The sequence below is a fragment of the Tamandua tetradactyla genome, chromosome 6 (assembly GCF_023851605.1).
Source record: "Tamandua tetradactyla isolate mTamTet1 chromosome 6, mTamTet1.pri, whole genome shotgun sequence".
NCBI classification, from domain to species: Eukaryota; Metazoa; Chordata; class Mammalia; order Pilosa; family Myrmecophagidae; genus Tamandua; species Tamandua tetradactyla.
In genome coordinates, this window is record NC_135332.1 from 117,055,123 (window position 1) to 117,074,331 (window position 19,209).

The 19,209-nt window shown below is 40.5% G+C and overlaps 3 protein-coding genes and 1 pseudogene across 4 annotated transcripts in view; 1 reads left to right on the forward strand and 3 right to left on the reverse strand.

Annotated features, from left to right (window-relative positions):
* C6H8orf89 (chromosome 6 C8orf89 homolog) overlaps window positions 1-1,879 on the reverse strand; it is a 37,912-nt gene extending 36,033 nt beyond the window's left edge. For both annotated transcript variants that reach the window (XM_077166993.1, XM_077166995.1), the window contains exon 1: window positions 1,744-1,879. The gene's annotated coding sequence lies outside the window, so the exon portion shown is untranslated. The remainder of the gene's footprint in view (window positions 1-1,743) is intronic.
* Window positions 1,880-9,190: 7,311 nt separating this feature from the next.
* LOC143688737 (THAP domain-containing protein 5 pseudogene) lies at window positions 9,191-10,099 on the reverse strand (annotated as a pseudogene).
* Window positions 10,100-15,146: 5,047 nt separating this feature from the next.
* Window positions 15,147-18,411, reverse strand: RPL7 (ribosomal protein L7). Its single transcript, XM_077166999.1, has 7 exons — window positions 18,289-18,411; window positions 17,409-17,514; window positions 16,952-17,118; window positions 16,261-16,398; window positions 16,017-16,126; window positions 15,528-15,737; window positions 15,147-15,212 (listed from the first exon to the last, which is right to left on the reverse strand). The coding sequence occupies exons 1-6, from the start codon at window positions 18,378-18,380 to the stop codon at window positions 15,529-15,531; spliced, it is 822 nt and encodes a 273-aa protein (XP_077023114.1). The 5' UTR covers window positions 18,381-18,411; the 3' UTR covers window positions 15,147-15,212; window position 15,528.
* The window catches only part of RDH10 (retinol dehydrogenase 10), a 28,499-nt gene continuing 27,578 nt past the window's right edge, over window positions 18,289-19,209 (forward strand). The window contains exon 1 of the mRNA XM_077166998.1: window positions 18,289-18,789. Coding sequence (XP_077023113.1) covers window positions 18,622-18,789 — 168 coding nt within the window. The 5' untranslated portion in view covers window positions 18,289-18,621. The remainder of the gene's footprint in view (window positions 18,790-19,209) is intronic.

Genomic DNA, 19,209 nt, shown 5'->3' on the forward strand with positions numbered 1-19,209 from the left:
TCTTACTGTTCAAACAATCCAATGAAACCTACTTCCCAGTCAATGACCAAGCAAGCAGGAATTCAAAAGAACACAGGCACTGGAGTAAAATGAACCTAGATTCTAATGTTGATTCTGTCATTCAATAGCTGCATAACCACAGGGTCATGAAGAAAATAATAGTGCCTCCAACTCTCACTGGGTGAGGATTAAATTTTAAAAAGCATGTAAAAGTGTTCCGTAAAATGCCTGACATGTAATAAACACTCAAGGAATGAACGTCACTATTCTAATTATTATTAAATAAAAAGAAACCCAGGGCAGGCCATGTTGGCTCAGAAGGTAGAGTTCTTGCCTGCTATACTGGAGACCCGGTTCAATTCCTGGTGCCTGCCTATGCAAAAAAAAAAAAAGAAACCCAGGTTTGTCTCACCACAAGTCTGTGGATAGAAATGTAAATTGGTAAAGATGTTTTTGAAGGCAAAACCATCAAAATTTAAAAATATACATACTAAAACACTGACCCAGCAATTCTGCTTCTATGAATTCATTCTATAGAACTGTTCCCACGTATAAGAATGTTCATTGTTGCGTTGTTTGTAACAAGGAAAAATTGGAACCAACCTTAATGAGGAATGACTGCAGAAATTATAATACATTTGTACTATGAAATATTCAATGTAGGCCTAAGTAAACTGACATGGAAAGGTATTCTCTATATTCTGCTAAATGAAAAAAATTATGAAAAGAATTCATATATGACCCTATTCATGACCCCTCAGAAAAAAAGAAAACTGAATGGAGGAATAAACACTACATTAGGAACCTGTAGGAGTACAAAGTAAAGAGGACTTTCACTTTTGACTTATGTACTTCTGTGCTGTTTGAATGAGAAGTATTAATGTAATGTAACTATGATGCACTTTTAAAATGCAAGGAAGAACTCAAAATGATGTGCATTTTCCTGAAGCGACTCCTAGTTTTCATGATGCCTATACCCACCCCCTCAAAAAGTAGAGGAAAATCTATACAGCAGTATACAAATCCTTTCTAGTATCTTAACCCCTTGTGAAAACATATACATACACACATAAATTATAGGTAAATCAGAAGAGGTACAAGGCAAAATTGCAATGAAATGGGGTTTAGAACAATCTAATTTATATGATCACTGTCCCAAATTCTGGTCCACATGGCTGCATGCAAGTGTGGTAGGAGAATACAGCGAGGGCACAACTGTGGTAGAAGGAGAATACAGTGGGGATGCAAGTGTGTAGAGAGAGAATACAGTGGCAGTTAAAGAAAGGAAACACACTCCCCCTGTTAAATTTAACACTTGGGAGGGCTGGAGAGCCAACCGTGAAGGGTGTGTCCACTTAAGGATGTAGGTGTGTGGCTTGTCCTTCCCAGTAAGTGAGCGGTGCGTAAAGGAAATATTAATCTGATGGGCAGGCCCTCTTCCCCTGGTTTCATGCTCCTCACTCTCACCCGACCCCTCACCACAGCCTTGCCTTGCCAGTTTCTCATGCCCTGCCTTCCCGTCAACTACCTCATGAAGTTAGTGCTACCAGAGAATCCTTGGAATGACCTTTAGCCTCGCTAGACTTTTTCCTAGACAGGAGAGGAGGCCGGAGCAGATGACCCCGGTGTCCAGATAACCTCCCCTCCAGCCCTGCCCCGGCAAGATCTCCCGGCCTTCTCGGACCCCCACTGCTCCCCAGCCGGGATTCTTCCCCGAAGACCCGCCCTGCCTCCCGCACTCACAGTCCCCGCAGCTCCACCGAGGTGGAGGGCTTCTTGGCGGGCCTTGCCCGTTGCGCCCCGGTCGGAGGCTCCTGCAGAGGGGGCAGGGAGCAGAGCGGGAGCGGGCGGCGGCCGGGGACCGACCTGAGCTCTTGCCCCTGTCCGGCCGTGCCGCGGGGCTGGCCCGGGCGGCGGGGCGCGGCGGGTGGGCGCGCGCTCCCACTGGCGCCGCACACCGGACGAGCATGCTCGGCAGGAGGCAGCCCTGCGATGCTCCGGACCGAGCGCTGCGCTTAGCCCGCCCGGCCCAGAGGCTCCCAGGCGGCCGAGCCCCGCCCTCCCGGCGCGCGCCGGTTGCTAGGCACCCGGGCCTTGTTCTACAAGTTCTGCAGCGCGCAGCCTTTGCGGGCACAGCCAAGAGAGAGCTAGGATCCAGGCTGGGTTGCTGCCAGCCCGCTGCGCTCTCACCCCCAAGTGAACAGGGGCCAGTCCGGACACAAGGTGAGTGGGGTACGAAGGTAACAAAGCACCAAGGCAATAAAGAGGGGATAGTTGGGACCTAAGTTTTCTAGGTTGTTTGTACCCCAATTTATCAAAAACTTATCAGAATCAAAATAATCGGATTTTGATGAGTCTGGACCCCTCACATGTCATTACTGTACAAAGGTCATGGATTCTTTTGCCTCACGAGCTCAATAACCAATTCCTGAGACACCAGAGTTTCAAAGAAAGCTGGAGTTTATTACTAGGTGCCTAGTAGGAGAGCAGATGGCCTAGAGGCCATCTGTCTCCCCAAGTTTAAGTTCGAAGTTTCTAAGGATTTTAGCAAAGGAAGATGAGGTCCTTTCTGTTAGCAAGTTCAAAGCAGAAAAGGAGACAGTGATATCATCATTTCAATAGGAGAACATAAGCTGAAAGGAGAGAAGGCAGAGCTATCAATACTAAAAATGTAAGCCAAAAAGGAGACAAGTTATTTTTTACTTAGCAGAATCTAGTAGCAGTTATGATTTACAAATATAAGGGACTGGAGCTAGTTAATGGCTGTCTTCAAGTTCTTCATTAGTCTTAGGGCCTTTCGCCCTACAAGAAAATCACCAGATAAAGGGAGTAACAGCTCTTACAGGCACAAAGGCACAAGATAAGAGCTTTTACAATAATTTCAGTTATGCTATCAGTTATGCTATAAACTATGAATTATAGTTTAGGGATTTCAGGTATTTCCCTATGACTCCTCTAATATACCAGAAAGCAGAAAGGAATATGATTCAGTAATCAAAATCATCCCTTAAAACCTAATTTCTTGGCTACAATATTACCCCAGCAATATCCAACTACCCATCTAATTTAAGTGGCAAGGTCATTTTCAAATTCTCACACCCATGCTACCCAGATTCCATGTTTCTATTACTCCTTTGTTTTGGCCCTTTGGTGAAAGATTATTTGAGTCCCATTCCCTTGGGAGCCTAGGACTCTACTTACACACAGTTGTATTTTAGTATCTATGCTTTTTTGCCAAAGTAAATTTTCTACCCTTTGCCTTCATTTCTAGACCCGGACAAGGGTTGCAAGCCTTAGCTCTGGTAATAAGGTTTCAGATCCCCCAAAACTGGAAACTGCTTAAGACTGACCACTTTTCTCAGTTCTCATTCCTGAGTTACCTAAATTTGAAATTAATCCTTCCTAGCTCCTCTGGTTAAGAAAACCTACTCAAATTAGACCTGGAATCTAATACTGGCCCCACCACTTACTAGCTGTTTGACTTGGGCAGGAGCAGATCATCCCTTCATTTTAAAACTGTGGATACTGTTATGCTTACATAATAGGCTACACATTGAAAATTACATGCAGAACTGGGGCCAGTGCCAAAAATCAATTAAGACCTCAGTTCTGGGGGTTGCAATCAAAGTGGAGAATCAACAACCTAGAATTATGTGGATTGAATGATACACTGGCACACAGTTAAGCGACTGCATGTTTTAATATTAAAATTACCTTTTAATATTACAACAATTACTTTTTGAGTGTTGCTATCACATCTTAATTTTAACCCATTTACCTTTTCTTATTCCCATGCCTTTCTTTGCTCATGGTCTTCTATCACCAGGTGTCCAAATTCTACCTCCTTCATGAAATTTTCCATTCCTTACAGCATGAAACATCTCCTACAGTCCCACTGTTCTTTTTTATTACTTATGCTTATGTTTCAATTATTTGGTTATAAATGAGGCATTTTTACAACTTTTGCTCGTAATGGGCACTCAGGATGAAGTCTCTTCCTTTTCAACTGACCTTCCTATGAGACTCTGACAGAGCACCTCTGATTCTGCTCAAAGACCCTCCTATCTTTAATTGCCTACATAACAAAACTCAACTTTCTGAGTCCTACAAAGTTAAAAAAAAAAATTCCATTAAATCCACATTCCAGCCCCCACATCTCCTCTTTTCACCATTCCCCACCCCCAATACCCAAGGACTACAAGGTGCCAGAAACTGGAGATGCAAACTTTTTTTTAAATGGCTAGTGTCCTCAGGAGGATATTCACCAGGCACTGTGCCAGAAGAGAGGGAAAAAACTCAAACCTTATATTGGGGACGGAATGTAAAAAGCAACAAATAAACAAGTAAATGCAAAAAGAATTTCAGATAGTAAGAAATACTATGAAGAAAAACAGGTTTATATGGAAGAGATATTAGGGAAGATCTCTAAGGAAATGAGACCAGAATGAAAAAGAGGCAAGCACACACACCCGGGAGCTGAGTTTTCTAGACAAAAGAATTAGCTAAGACCCTACAACAGACGCTTGGCATTAAAAAATAATAAAAAATATAGATGGGGAACCAGAAATGAAATATCAAAGATGTTGGCAGGGCCAGATGATGGTCTTGTATACTACATACTCTAGGGTTTTAATTATTACTAAACCACTGGGAGCAGTGGGTGGGGAAGAAGAGGATATATGCAGGGCAGACTATAGTTGCTTTTTTTTTATGGTGAAAAATAACATATATATATATAAAGACACATTTCAAAGCATACTGCAACAATTAGTTATAGTACAGATTTCAGACTTTGGTTTGTGTTACAGTTCCACAATTTTAGGTTTTTCCTTCTAAGACACTGGAGACTAAATGAAATATCAATATAGTGACTCAGCAGTCATACTCATTTGTTAAATCTTATCTTCTCTGTTATAACTTTACCTCCTTTTTAAATTTTATTTTTTTATCTTAAATACTTAAAATTTATTAAGTTTAAAGAACTAAAATTATATTCATGGTTTAAATTATTCCTGAGTAAACTATAATTTTAATCAAATAGAAAATTACTATAATGTCCACTATTAAAAACTGAGTTCAAACTACATATTACTGTGATTTATAAAGGATCTTATTTTCATCTGTATTATTTAATTTCATTACTAGTCTTAGCAAAATGCAACATGGGAATACATAAAATAGTATATTAACTCTACCAATTATCTGCACATAACTTATGCAAAATTCCGCCCACCTTCCCACCCCGCAGTCCCCAAAAAGGACACCTCTAAGCAACTTTTTATAGTTAGACAACACACATTCATTAGCCTGAAGATAATAAGTGAAATCTGGCCAGAAATAATCACCATGCATTTACAAAACAATTAATATTCTATTTGCTGTCCAGAGACAACTAATATTTATTGAGCACCTCCTATTCTCCAGGACCAAATCCATCCTACAGGATAGGTAATAGTATCTTTGTTTTTGCACGTGCAGGTGGCTCTGGGAATGGAACCCAGTCTCTCACATGACAGGCAAGAATTCTAACACTGAGCTACACTTGTACCACCAGTAATAGCATCTTTTATTTTATGGATTAGAAAACTAAGAGTCAGGCTAGAGGAACCTGCCCATAAACAATAGGACAATCATAGGCTTTTTAATTATACTGCCAGTTTTAAGAGAACATTATCATCTGTTTTTCAGATTTGTGTTACTACCACTAAGTCCTTGCTTTTACATTCATTTTTCTTAAATTCTTGTGGACTTCACAGTATTTTTATTTACATCACCATCACTTCTCTGTCCTACTTGTCTCCCTAAGGTCCTCATCACTTATCTGTAATTTCCTGCCTATAAATGTCATTAAAGTAAGCAGAAATGGGAATGTATAGTATAAAATATTACTGTATCATTCTGGAATTTAAAAATGACAGAAGCACAGACTTTTAAAAAGGTACAGCTATAATGAAAAGTTATAAACTATGATTTCTAAAATATACGTGCACATATATATATAAATTTTTTAACCTCATTTTCATATTTTTTATTTACAAATATAACCTTGAGTATAGAATATTCAAAAGCTTAAATCATCTCCCTGGCAACATGGGACAGAAAGCCCCGGATTAGCCAGGACCCAGCATCAAGAGATTGAGAAAGCCTTCTTGACCAAAAAGGGGGAGGAGAGAAATGAGACAGAATATGGTTTCAGTGGCTGTGAGATTTCAAATAGTCAAGATGTTATCCTGGAGGTTATTCTTATGCATTATATAGATATTCCTTTTTAGTTTATGGTATATTGGAGTGGCTAGAGAGAAGTACCTGAAACTGTTGAGCTGTGTTCCAGTAGCCTAGATTCTTTTTTTTTAATCTAAATTTGTTTTAACATTTGTTCCCCCTATTATATATTTTTATTCCATATGTTTTACTCGTCTGTTGATAAGGCAGATAAAAGGAGCATTAGACAGGGTTTTCACAATCACACAGTCACACTGTGGAAGCTACATCACTATACAATCATCTCCAAGAAACATGGCCACTAGAACACAGCTCTAAATTTTCAGGCAGTTCTCTCCAGCCTCTCCATTACATCTTGACAATGCATAAGAATAACCTCCAGGATAACCTCTCAACTCTTTGGAATCTCTCAGCCATTGACACTTTATTTTGTCTCATTTCACTCTTCCTCTTTTTGGTCGAGAAGGTTTTCTCAATCCCTTGATGCTGAGTCTCAGCTCATTCTAGGATTTCTGTCCCACGTTGCCAGGAAGGTCCACCACACCCCTGGGAGTCATGTCCCATGTAAACAGGGGGAGGGCGGTGAGTTTGCTTGTTGTGTTGGCTGGAGAGAGAGGCCACACCTGAGCAACAAAAGAGGTTGTTCTAAGGGGGTGACTCTTAGGCCTAATTTTAAGTAGGCTTGGCCTATCCTTTGTGGGGTTAAGTTTCATATGAACAAACCCCAAGATTGGGGGCTCAGCCTATAGCTTTGGTTGTCCACACTCCTTATGAGAATATCAAGAATTCAACTTGGGGATGTTGAATTTTCCCCCTCTCTCACCATTCCCCAAAGGGGACTTTGCAAACACTTTTTTATTCACTGTTCAAATCACTCTGGGATTTATCGGGCCATCACTCTGGACAAACCAACAAAATCTCATGTCCTACTCAGAGTTCCATGTACTTATGGTGTTCAATTAAGCTGTCTTAATAGACAGCTTATTTCTTTCTAAATAGAAAACATTAAAATACACATTTTATTTTCCTTTCACCTAACAATACTCAACTATCCTGCATATAACTGGAAACACATTAACTCTCTCCAGAATAGGGTGCAAGTCTTGGGTAATATTCATTCTTAAACTTGATATCTTACAACTTAAATAGTGTAACAGGAACAAAACAGCATCACAGTCCTTGTTTCTGTAACTGATCACCTGGTCGTACTTTATATTTATCACTACCTTCTTCCACTACCCATTCCATGTTTCAACCAACCATCCAAACAAACTGTTAATACATTTTCTAACCCCTCAAGCTATAACATTGAATGTAATCTCTGCTTAGTGGGCCCATATCAATAAATTCAGCCTGATCCAGCCTTATATCCCTCCCACCATTATCCCACACCCTTAAAATCCTGATTTCTGACTACATAAACTGGAAAACTCACACAGTTCTTTTGGAGTATAACTTACCTCCTCATGTGTGATACTTTGATACCTCACCTTTAGGGGCCTATTGGGACTTTAGTCTAATTATAGGTCTGGAAGAAATGAGGGGTGATGGGGTTGGGTAATGGAAAGAATTAGAAATATCTTCCAAGTCATTTGCTTCAGGGCATTCATTTGCAGTTTCATCTGGTAAAACAGGATTAATCACCCAGGGCTAATCCCTTCAGGAGGAGGTTGGGTGGCCAACTCCTCATGGCAGGCTGGAGGTGGGGCGGCTATGTCCACAGGGCAGACTATTACAGGGTTATCTAGAGAAAACTCAGCAAAAATTAGGGTTTCAACCTCACCCCTGACATCATTATCAATCCATATGTCACCATCCTATTTTCCAGGGTCCCACTCCTTTCCAATCAATGCCCTTACTTTAATGGCAGACACCATGCAACATTGAGATTTCAGTTTATGTTGTAAAGTTGCTACTCTAATAAGATTCTGAGTCTGATTCTCAGAGATCTCAAGTCTACGGCTACAGGAAACAAGATTTTCCTTCAGGATATTCATAGAAACTTCTACATCTGTCAGACGGCACTTAAGCTTCCTGTTTGAAGCCTTAAGCCCATCCTTTTCACTCCTTAATGTAGCCAGTGTATTTAACAACAACCAGCCAACATCTCTATACCTCTTATTTCCACAAAACTCTTTAAAGGTGTCAAATACATTATCCCCCAGAGCCTGGCTTCCTACAAGTGAAGCATTAGGAGAATCAAATGATGATGTTTTGACTATCTCTTTTGCCAACTCACTCCATGGATTGGGAGTGTCATTCTGATTATGGGAATCAGAGTCCTTAGTGCCCTTGAATCCAGTCAGAGTAGAAATCCATTCATAAAACCCATTTTTAACATTCTGTTTGTTAAGAACCACTCCTGGTACCAAGATGTATTAGTTAGGGTTCTCTAGAGAAACAGAATCCACAGGGAACCCTCGCAAATATAAAATTTATAAAAGTGTCTCACATGACCACAGGAACACAGTCCAAAATCCACAGGGCAGACTGTGAAGCCGACGATTCCGATGGAGGGTCTGGATGAACTCCACAGGAGAGACTCACCAGCCAAGACAGGAAAAGCCTGTCTCCTCTGAATCCTCCTTAAAGGCTTCCAGTGATTAGACTGAGCATCATCCATTGCAGAAGACACTCCCCTTGGCTGATTACAAATGGAATCAACTGTGGATGCAGCCGATGTGATCATGATCTAATTCTATGAAATGTCCTCATCGCAACAGACAGGCCAGCACTTGTCCAACCAAACAGGTACTACCACTTAGCCAAGTTGACACATGAACCTGACCATGACACCATATCACAGAGTTCTCTCATTTTATGACTTAAATCGTATCACTTACTATATTTTAACTTTAATTTGGAAAATTATTTCAAAGAATAGAGCCATTCTCTATAGTTAAAAGCTCTCGTTTTTCTCAAAAATGAGCATTACAAGAACAGAATGTAGTTTATAACATTAGAGCACTTTCATAGCTTCATTAAAATGAGAAATTTATACTGGAAAAAGTTGACTTTTGCTATATTTTGGTTTGGCTGCAAAAAAAGCTTACTTATAACTTTGCAACCTCTTTATATCATAATAACTTTGTATGTTGTGAAATTTCTATAATCTTGACATTTTCTTCACATAGCCAGTTTTCCTATTCTACTGCCTTATAAGAGCTTCCAAAGATTTCTATCTTCCTAGAGTTTGTTGCTCTTGTAGCTCAAACAGTGTTAACTTTGAACGCAACTTGGAAACTTTCTGCCATAAATGTTCCTTATTTATGTCTGCAATATTTGTGAAACTTCTGTTCCAGTCTATATCCTTATATAAGGAGTTTTCAGTGTCTTTGTCTTCCATTTCCAGTTTCTGGTTGGGCAGAGTTTTAGAGGGTCTAGGATTTTCAGTGGGTACAAAAATGGCAATAACAGATTCCTTATTTTGTTTAATTCTTCAACTGAGCAATTGTGCTGAACAAGACTGGATTAATTAATTCTGTGCTGAATTAATTTCCATAGTTATTTGTAAAATTTGGATTAGCAAAATGATTGGTAGCTATTTCAAGCACTTCTTGAGTTTTCAAAGGCTGCTGACTACTTTCTGAATCTGAAGTTGTCAAAATAATAATGTGTCAAAAGATGTGTGAAAAACACCTACATCTGTATCTTGGTTAACTGATGTTTCCAAAGTGTTTTTTCAATATCTTGTTTAACCAGGTTAAAGATTAATATGTTATTCTGTATATCTTTTGTTTTTGGAGCTGTGGCAGTCCAAGGCAGATGAATCAAGTAATTCAGCAAATTCAGGGAGCACATCTTTATTAGCTGTATTTTTTGAAGGCTCATTTAATGCAAAAGATTCTTCTTTTTCACCTTCCTTTTTTTTTTTTTTTTTTTTTTACGTGGGCAGGGACAGGGAATCGAACCTGGGTCCTCTGGCGTGGCAGGCAAGCATTCTTGCCTGCTGAGCCACCGTGGCCCGCCCTCCAATTTTTTCTTATGAGGCTTTTTTTGGAAGTTTTTTCCAGAGAAAATATTTTCAAATTCTTAAAAAATGATGTCCTTTCTAGGCTCATTCGCTTATTAATTCATTCTGATAAGTTAATTTGTAACTCTAAGCAGCACACTGGCCAAGTTGGTTATTCAGTTAAAAACATATGTTCTAAATATACTAATAAACCTTAAAGTGCTTCTCAAAAGCATTAAGCAGGCAGGCCACAGTGGCTCAGCAGGCAGAATTCTCACCTGTTATGCCAGAGACCCAGGTTTGTTTCCCGGTGCCTGCCCATGCCAAAAAAAAAAAACATTAAGCATATTCAATATGCGAGGGAAGTTTCAGACCATTCAGAAGACCAGTAAAAAATTCTTACTCATTATATTAATAATTTAAATGTTATCTTTTGCTTACGTGCTTTAAGCTATGCTTCATAATCAAAAATTGTTTAAAAAGATTATTACTCAGTAAAAGCACACATTTTTCTTTTTTTCTCAAGTATTTGTTTTTACAATTATCTTTCCCTCTTACCCTCTCCACCTGATCACCTGTCTGGCAATCTGCCGGCTATGCTCAACGTTAACCCCTTCCTGTCTGTAATACCTGAATGTTTTCTGGCATATTGTTGGAATTGCAGTTTGTTTCAAATATCAAATACCCCATCTAAGTCAAGAGAGTCAGGAGTAAAACGGTCACAACATAGGAATTGGTATTTACTGGGAACCCATGAATCATATTTTATTCTTTAACCATTTTTCAAGTCTTTCTTTGTCATGCAGAGGAAATAGGTAAACTCAGCTTCCGGTTTTTAACATCCCATCCCTGGCAGTTCTACAGCAAATCGCTGCCAAGTAGAAGGACATTGCTCAGGTGAGGCCCTGGGAGAACGGGGCTCCGCAAGGAGTGCAGGTCAGTCTTCTCACTGAGGCAGGGCCATGGGTCCAAGCCAGCTCCACCTTCTCCTTTCATCTTTCTCCCAATCTTTAGAGGTATTTGGGCTCTACCCATTCTAACTTTTTCATATTGGAAAGTGCTGTCAATAATATAGGACAGGGGGATGGAACTAGTTGATGTTCTGGAGAGGCTGGCCCCTCTGGGTTTTAGGACTTCTCGGGCCTAGGAACCCATCTGGAGGTTTTAAGTGTCTGGAAAGTAATCATAGTGCATGGAACCTAGAACTGTAGAATCTTAACAGCCTAGGTGTTCTTTAGGATTAGCAGGAATGGTTTCGGTTGGACTTTGGCAAACCATGGTAAACAGCAATATATAGGCGCAGCTTGCCCAAGAGTAACTGGAGGGAACTTCCTGAAAATGTTGAGCTATGTTCCAGCAGCCATGTTTCTTAAATATGATTGTATAATAATATAGCTCTCACAACATGACTGTGTAATTGTGAAAACCTCGTCTGATGCTCCTTTTATCTACTTTATCGACAGACAAGTAAAACATATGGATTAAAAATAGAGGGAACAAATGTTAAAATAAATTTAGTAGATTGAAATGCTAGTGATCAATGAAAGGGAGGTGGGTATGGGGTATGGTATGTATGAATGTTTTCTTTTTCTGAATTAATACAGATGTTCTAAGAAATGATCACGATGATGAATATACAACTATGTGATGATATTGTGAGTTATGATGTAACAAGAATGGAATGTCATATGGTAAGACTGTTTGTTTATATGTTGAATAAAAAATATATTAAAGGAAAAAAAATAGCCTCTATCTGATCTCTCCTAGCCACTGATACCTTATTTCCCCCTTTAGGTCAGGAAAGCAGTGTCTACCCCACAGTGCCAGAGCCAGGCTCATCCCTGGGAGTTAAATCCCAGAATTCCAGGAACTTTCACCCCTGGATGTCATGGCCCATGTAGGGGACCGGGATTGATTTTACTTGCAGAATTGGGCTTAGAGGCCACATCTTAGTAACAAAAAAGGTCCTCTGGAAGTAACTCTCATGCATAACTACAGGTAGGCCGAGGTTCTCCACTACATAAATAAGCTTCGCAAGAACAAGTCTTAAGATCAAGGGCTTGACCTATTGACTTGGGAGTCCCTAATGTTTGAGCCATTAGCAGGTGTTTCCCTGGTGGTAAAGTTTAATACTTCCATATACTTTCTCCCATCTCTCAAGGGACTTTTTGGCTTCTTACTTCTAATTGATGCCTGATCTTTTTCAATTTCTCTTACAATTGTTTTATGTGAGCGATGCTGCCTTTTGGACTTGCAGAACACCTCCTGGGTCTTAGGTGTCTCACAGGTACACAAAGTTCCAGGGCTACAATGGAGAACGGAAGGGGAGGACAGGTAAGGGAAAACGGACATTGCACAAATCTGTAAGAAATGATGTTTAGGACTAAATAAAGACAAACTGTCATATTTGCAAATATGCATTTATATGGAAAAGTGTATGTGGGGGAAGGGGAGGCTATTTTGGGGGTAGCCCCCAAAAGATGTCCACCTCCTAATCACTGAAACCGGCTGAATGGTACCTTACAAAGCAAAGGGAATTTTGCAGAAGCGTTTAAATTAAGGATTATTATCCTGAATTATCCAAGTGGGACCTGTGTAGCCATAAGGGAGAAGCAGAAGGATCCAAGCCAAAGAGAAATGTAAGGATGAATGCAGAGGCTGGACTGATGTGCTTTGAAGATGGAGGAAGGAGCCGTGAACCAAGACATAAAGGCAGCTTCTAGAAGCTGGAAAAGGTGAGGAAATGGATTATCCTTAGAGGCTCCAAAACTCCTTGATTTTAGCCCAGTAAAACTGATTTCTTCTGACCTCCAGAATCGTAAGAGAATAAATTTGTGTCAAGTCACTTAAGCTTGTGGTAATTTGCAGCAATAGGAAACAAATACATTAATTTAAGGAATGTCGAATTATTATTTGCCAAATACTGGGCAGGATAAAAAAGCCTACCTTTAAAAAGTTCTACAGTTTAATTGAAAGGCGGCACTGGCATGGATGCAGTGTTGCAGCTGCTTTGATACCATATCTGTGGCAACAGAATATTGTCAGTTTTCCTCTAGAGTGGACCCCTGAAGTCCCCAATAATTCTAACAATCTGTACTTCCCTGTAGCACTCATCCCACTACATTTGTTTCATGTGGATCTGGCCCATTACTGATATATGAAAGCAGAGAGGCTATTCCCTATTGTATGCCCACTTTAAACTACATTACATAGTAAGTAGCATTTATTTAGCACTTGGTTGTGCCGTGCACTATTCTAAACATCTTACATAACCTGACTTTTTTTTTTTTTACAATTCCATGAAATTAGCACTATTTTCACTATTATGCTGATAGGGAAATTAAGAGAGAGGTTATGCTACTAGCCCAAGCCAAATGGAGGCTTGATATGAACCCAAGCAATCTCAATCCAGAGCCAGCACACCTAATGCAGCCTACCACAAATGAACCTCTAAGACCAGTAATACTAGGTAACACTGACTAAAAGGTCAATGAGTACAGTGGACAACATGGACTAAAATGAGGAAGATTGGCTTCAGAGAGAGCTGGAACTTTGAAGGGTACAAATGGATAAACATATGGGAGGTTAATTTTTGTAGAAGCCGAGCCCAGAGTACTCAGTAATTGGATAGGTTGGTGGGCTAGAAAGCAGAGTCCCTTGTAGGTAATGAAATCATTTTTAGGAAATGAGTTTTCTACAAAGAGGCTTTCACCTGCATTTGAATGGATCCCGAGAATTCACAAAACATTTTCTTACCCATTAATTTTGGTGTTCACAACCTTGTTGTGTTCAAAGGATTATCCAACTTCACTCCCTAGGAAAATGAGGGATGAAGTTGTCACCTTACTGCATGAGTGTTAGTTTATTCATCACTGCTCTCTGATACTGCTGACGTTCTTTAAATCCCCCTCCAAGGGCTTCAGGGTTTCGACAGCAATCCTGGATCTCTGCAACTCCTCCCTAATCCTCCTGTACATTTCCCTACTCTCTGATCATCTTGAAAAATGATTTCGAAAATAGTTTCCACGATAAAAGCAGAAATGTGTCCATCCACAGAGGCCACCCACATCTCTTTTTAGACAGCCCTACAGAATCTTTCTACCCCTAAACAGCTCAAAAAACTTTGCTAAACACCCCCACTCTCTATGTAGAAGGCCACATCTTTAATTTGCCCAGCCAGGACATCTCTCCACTGAATTTCTATTTAGTTCAAATAGGCATGCCTAGTTGTTTGGCAATATGCCATTTATACAATTTTATTTTGATAACTAGATATGCTTAATTCTGATGATACTGATGGCCACCACTATTCCTCTAAAACCTGAAGCCCCTCCTACTTTTCAAGATACTGGATACTCAAGCACCCCAAAAAAACACCTAGACTAAGACATAACTCACCACCTTTCTTCAAAGTCTGGGGGCTGTACTTTACTAAAAGAGTTGAAACAAAGCCATAGGAAATTTCAAAACCCTTTGGCTCCACCTAGAGATTAATATATACATTTTTTGTACATCAACCCAAGTTTCCTAAGACACTAAATGCAAAAGAAAAACCACATTTACACAGTACAATATACAGACAAACCAAAGCCCAAGAAATAGAACTTCAGCAATAGAATCCTGTTATGTGTAACATACAGGATTACCTACAAATCATGCACAAATGCCTCTGGAATAGTCTTTCTTGAAATAAAATAGATCCATTTTGGCTTATTCTATTATTATTAATAATAATATTATTATTATTATTCTATTATTGAATTAAACGAATTCAAAGATCAAAACTAAGGTTTTTTTCCGTAGATAAAAAAACCTATAACAAAAAATAAACCCTGACAAGTTCCCACAAGATACAAACTAGACCCTAGTTTTTGTATACAATGGAGCTATTGATTTAGGTTAATTCTATTACAAGATGTCATAACAGTTAAAGGAAGGCAAAGGCAGGCTGACAAAGTCACCAATACAATAATACATTTCAATTTGAAAGCAGTCACTGTTTATTAATTGACCAGATTACAAAAATAATCGCAGAAACCTAAAAGAGGAAAAAAAAAACCATTAAAGAAATCACCTTAACAACTAAGACTTAACATAAATTAGACATATACAAGGCAGTACTAACTCAGTTGACATTTTTAAGGACAGTCCTTCAGTTTCCATTTATAAATGTAATAATGTCCTCAAAGGGAACAACTAAATCAACTTAAGATTTGAGGTTTTTTTTTAAATAAAAAGTATTGATTAAAATTCAACCAACCCTCCATTAATATTTAATGGAATACAATATTCAAGATTACTGTCACTTTTACTTTGGTATTAAGTAAACCTCTCTCAGGATGCAGCGTCTCACCTTAGTTCATCCTTCTAATAAGCCTATTAATCTGGTCTTCCCTGTTGCCAGCATCTCCCCCCTCTACAAAATGGGTGGTCTTTTTCTTCATTCCACCTCTGGGAGAAGATAATTTAAAGGGCCATAGGAAGTTGTTTGCTTCTTTGAAGCGTTTCCCAACAGTATATATCTCATGAATCAGATCTTCCATGCAGATGATGCCATATTTACCTGAAATATTTAAGGTTAAAATTTATTAACTTTTAAGGGATCGAATGAATGCCAAGTATAGGCCGTGACAGTTAAATCAAGAGTAAAGGAATGCAGGGTGAAATACATAGCTTTATTTACAAAGAGGGTTCATACAATGAAAACACACCTTCCATTTTCCTTAGACTTAACCTAGCACTGTAGAAAATACATGATATAGTGGGAAACGCAGGACCACAAGATCCCAGAAATTACCACTTTATTCTAATGTCAAACTTTTCTTAAATTCACAGAACCTACCAAGAGATCGTGCAATCAAAGCGTTATCTGTCAAGGCAATCCGCTTCTTATTGATTTTGCCATAACCACGTTTATAGATCAGTTCATTCACTGACTTCAGGTTCGGGTAGCTGAATTATGGAAGGCAGACACAAAACCAAAGAATAAGGTTATCACTGTTAAAACACATAAGATGCACCTAGCAACATTATGAAACTAATTTTATTTGGTAACAAATCACTACCAAATAAAGGAGAAGACTTACCCCCATGCAATATATGGTTCCACAATTCTCAGCATGTTAATTGAGGCCTTGTTGAGCTTAACAAAGGTGCCATTAAAGATTTGGCGAAGGCGAAGAAGCTGCAACACTTTTCGGACCTTTGGGCTCACGCCATTTATACTACATGGAAAAGGGGGGAAAATCATCAGGTTTTTAATCAAAATTTTTGTTAATAAAGGACAGTAAACTAATAATTTTTGACCCCTTCATGTTACAAAGACCACTGGCAATTTCCCTTTAGTTAGCTAAATTATACTAACACCTATCACCTCCTCAAATTCCATTCAACTTGCCTCTTCCTCCAAGTAAACCATCTTTTGGAACATATCTTTGACATTTAAAATTTTCCCGATCCCTTTACCTCCTCCCAGTTCTGCAAACCTCTTTGTTATAGCACTTATGACATGTATTTTAACTACTTTTGAAGATAATCTCCATGAAACTGGAACTCAAGAGCTTAATTAGAGAATGCCTTGTTCAATTAGAACAGCTTTGGGCACAGGGCTTGCTTGCAACTGAACGATTAAAATGTTAACCCCTTGTTTTATCTACCCCAAAAGATTTTTATTCCAATGTTTCAGAACTAGGACCCTAGAGTAGAAGCTTTGACATCTTACTGGACTTGTCTATAACCACTCCTTTATAACCAGAAAACCTTTAAAAACGAACTTACCCTCTGATTCTGATGACAAATGCCAATTTGGGTTCTGCAGGTACATAGAAGTTGCCAGCTTTTCTTGCCATTCTAGCCATTCGAATTTCCGTTCTGTACATCTGCCTATATTCCTTGTGATAGTGCTTAGCTTTTTCATAAATAAGCTTCCTCCTTGCCTTTCGAAGCTGAAAACAACCACCAGTCATTTATATGCTTTGAGTTCCCAAGCACAACTAGGATACCGACTGACTTTAAAAATACACATAAGGGGTCTTCCCTTGAGACCTTTTCTTTGCCACGGTATGCAATAATGAGACAAATACTATCCTTCATTTGGGAAGGCCACAAGAGAAGCTAAATAATTCCCTTGCTTGGCACAGTATGTGAAGTAAAACAAGTTGTACTAAAAACATCCACCTATTTACAATCCTGGTCATTAGAACTTTTCTTATGCGCATCAAAAAAGTTTACTCACCATCTTTTGGGCAAATTTCTTCCTCAAGCGCTTGATCTTCAGTTCGGCAAAATTCCTTCGCTTTTTCTTAAGGGTTTCTGGCACAGCCGGAACCTTCTTCTTCTCTCTAACATACAGGAGACATTAATACTCCAAAAAGCTCATGCACTGTATTGCTCTCATTCTGTACTGTCACTGTCGTCGGTCAACAGTATTGCCATTGGCTCTAACCGCTTGTATCTAACCTGCTCTGCCATGCTGTAGTATAAAATACGAACGGTTTTATGGCAACAACCGTCACCTTTCACGTAGGCCATGTTACTGGAAACAGCAATCACAAATATGACAATAACAAACTTCCACCTAATTCAGGTTCAGTCCTGGCCTCCAAAGACGAATAAAAAAATCGGACCAAAGTACTAAGACGTATTACACGGAAGGAGTGCTGCAAATGCTGGTCCCTGAACTTTTTAACCAGAGTTTAGAAATTCTCAAAAACAGTAAAGAGCTCCAATTCAAGTCTTGCACCTCCCCATGCTGAAAGGAGAGGCCTGACTCCAGGGACGCCCGGGCAAAGCACCAGGATCAGGAAGAACTTAATTTAAGAGTCTCTGCATTTGCCTCAAAAGACCTTTAACAGAGAAACGGACCCCCGCCCAAACGGCAGGTTCCGCACATATTCAGCCCTCGTTATCTCCTTAACCGGTACCGCCAATATCTTCGCCCCAAGGCCGCCCGCATCCCGCCCCAGCCTGGCACGCCAATAGTATTATACGGCGTCACAAATACACAGACAAGGGGGCAAAGACATAGGCTAGAGTCGGGTAGGAGGAAAGTGGGGTACAAGGCCTCTAGTTTCGGGGATGGAGAAAGATTCTGAAGAGGACAAGAAACAACTCACTCGACCCCCTCCATGATTCCAGCCGGAAAAGAGAAGTTAGCGCATGCGCACTGTCCACTTAAAGCGGGCAAGAGGGAAGCCCCAAGATTCATAGGTGTCCCGGAATAAGCCAGAAAAGAACCCACAACCGATAACCCGTCTGCAAAGTTAAGAACTGCCTGATTCAACTTCTTCCGATCAAGTTTCGGGAAAAAGTTGTATGGGGAAAAAAATCTATGCACTGGTTAGCGTCTTTAATGAATATTACAAGATCAAAGTGCTGACACCTTGACTGATCGGGGGTCCTAGCTACTAGGCTGCGTTGACAGCGATAGGCTCGAATTCCACCCTGTAATGCACACAAACGACACGCCACACGGTGCGAACTACAGATCCCGGCATGCATCATTTCTTCTGCTCGCCCGGCGGGAGGGCAACGCCTGCCTAGAACTGTGGGCAACCGTGATCGCGGCGGTGACTCTAGCCAGGGAAGATGAGAGCCTTTTGACCTGCGTTCCAAAGGTCTGGCCGCAATTCGGAGTGGCTCCCGAGGCCCCGCTTTATGCCAATTTTAGGCTCAGACCTCTGCACCCCTTCGCTGTCCTGCTGAGGACCTTCTCTTCGTTCCTCCAGCCTGTAAGGCTGTCTTGCTCAAGCGCCTGATTGCAGGCAGGCCAGCGCAAAGTCCCCTACTTAACGAAAGTGGCGGGACCCGGGCAAGCGAGTACCGGCCGCCGGGAGGAGGATGGCCAGGGCGGTTAGGGCTCTCCAGACCGCCGGGCCTGGCAGGCGGAGGCCCGGACACCCCACGGCAAGGGGCGTGAGCCTCGAAGGGAGGTGCGAAGAGGGTTGGAGGCTGCGGCCACCGCCGTCGGAGAGGGGCTGGGCCGCGGCTCGGCGGACGGCGGGCGGGCGGGGGGCTGGGCCGGGGGCGGGGTGCGC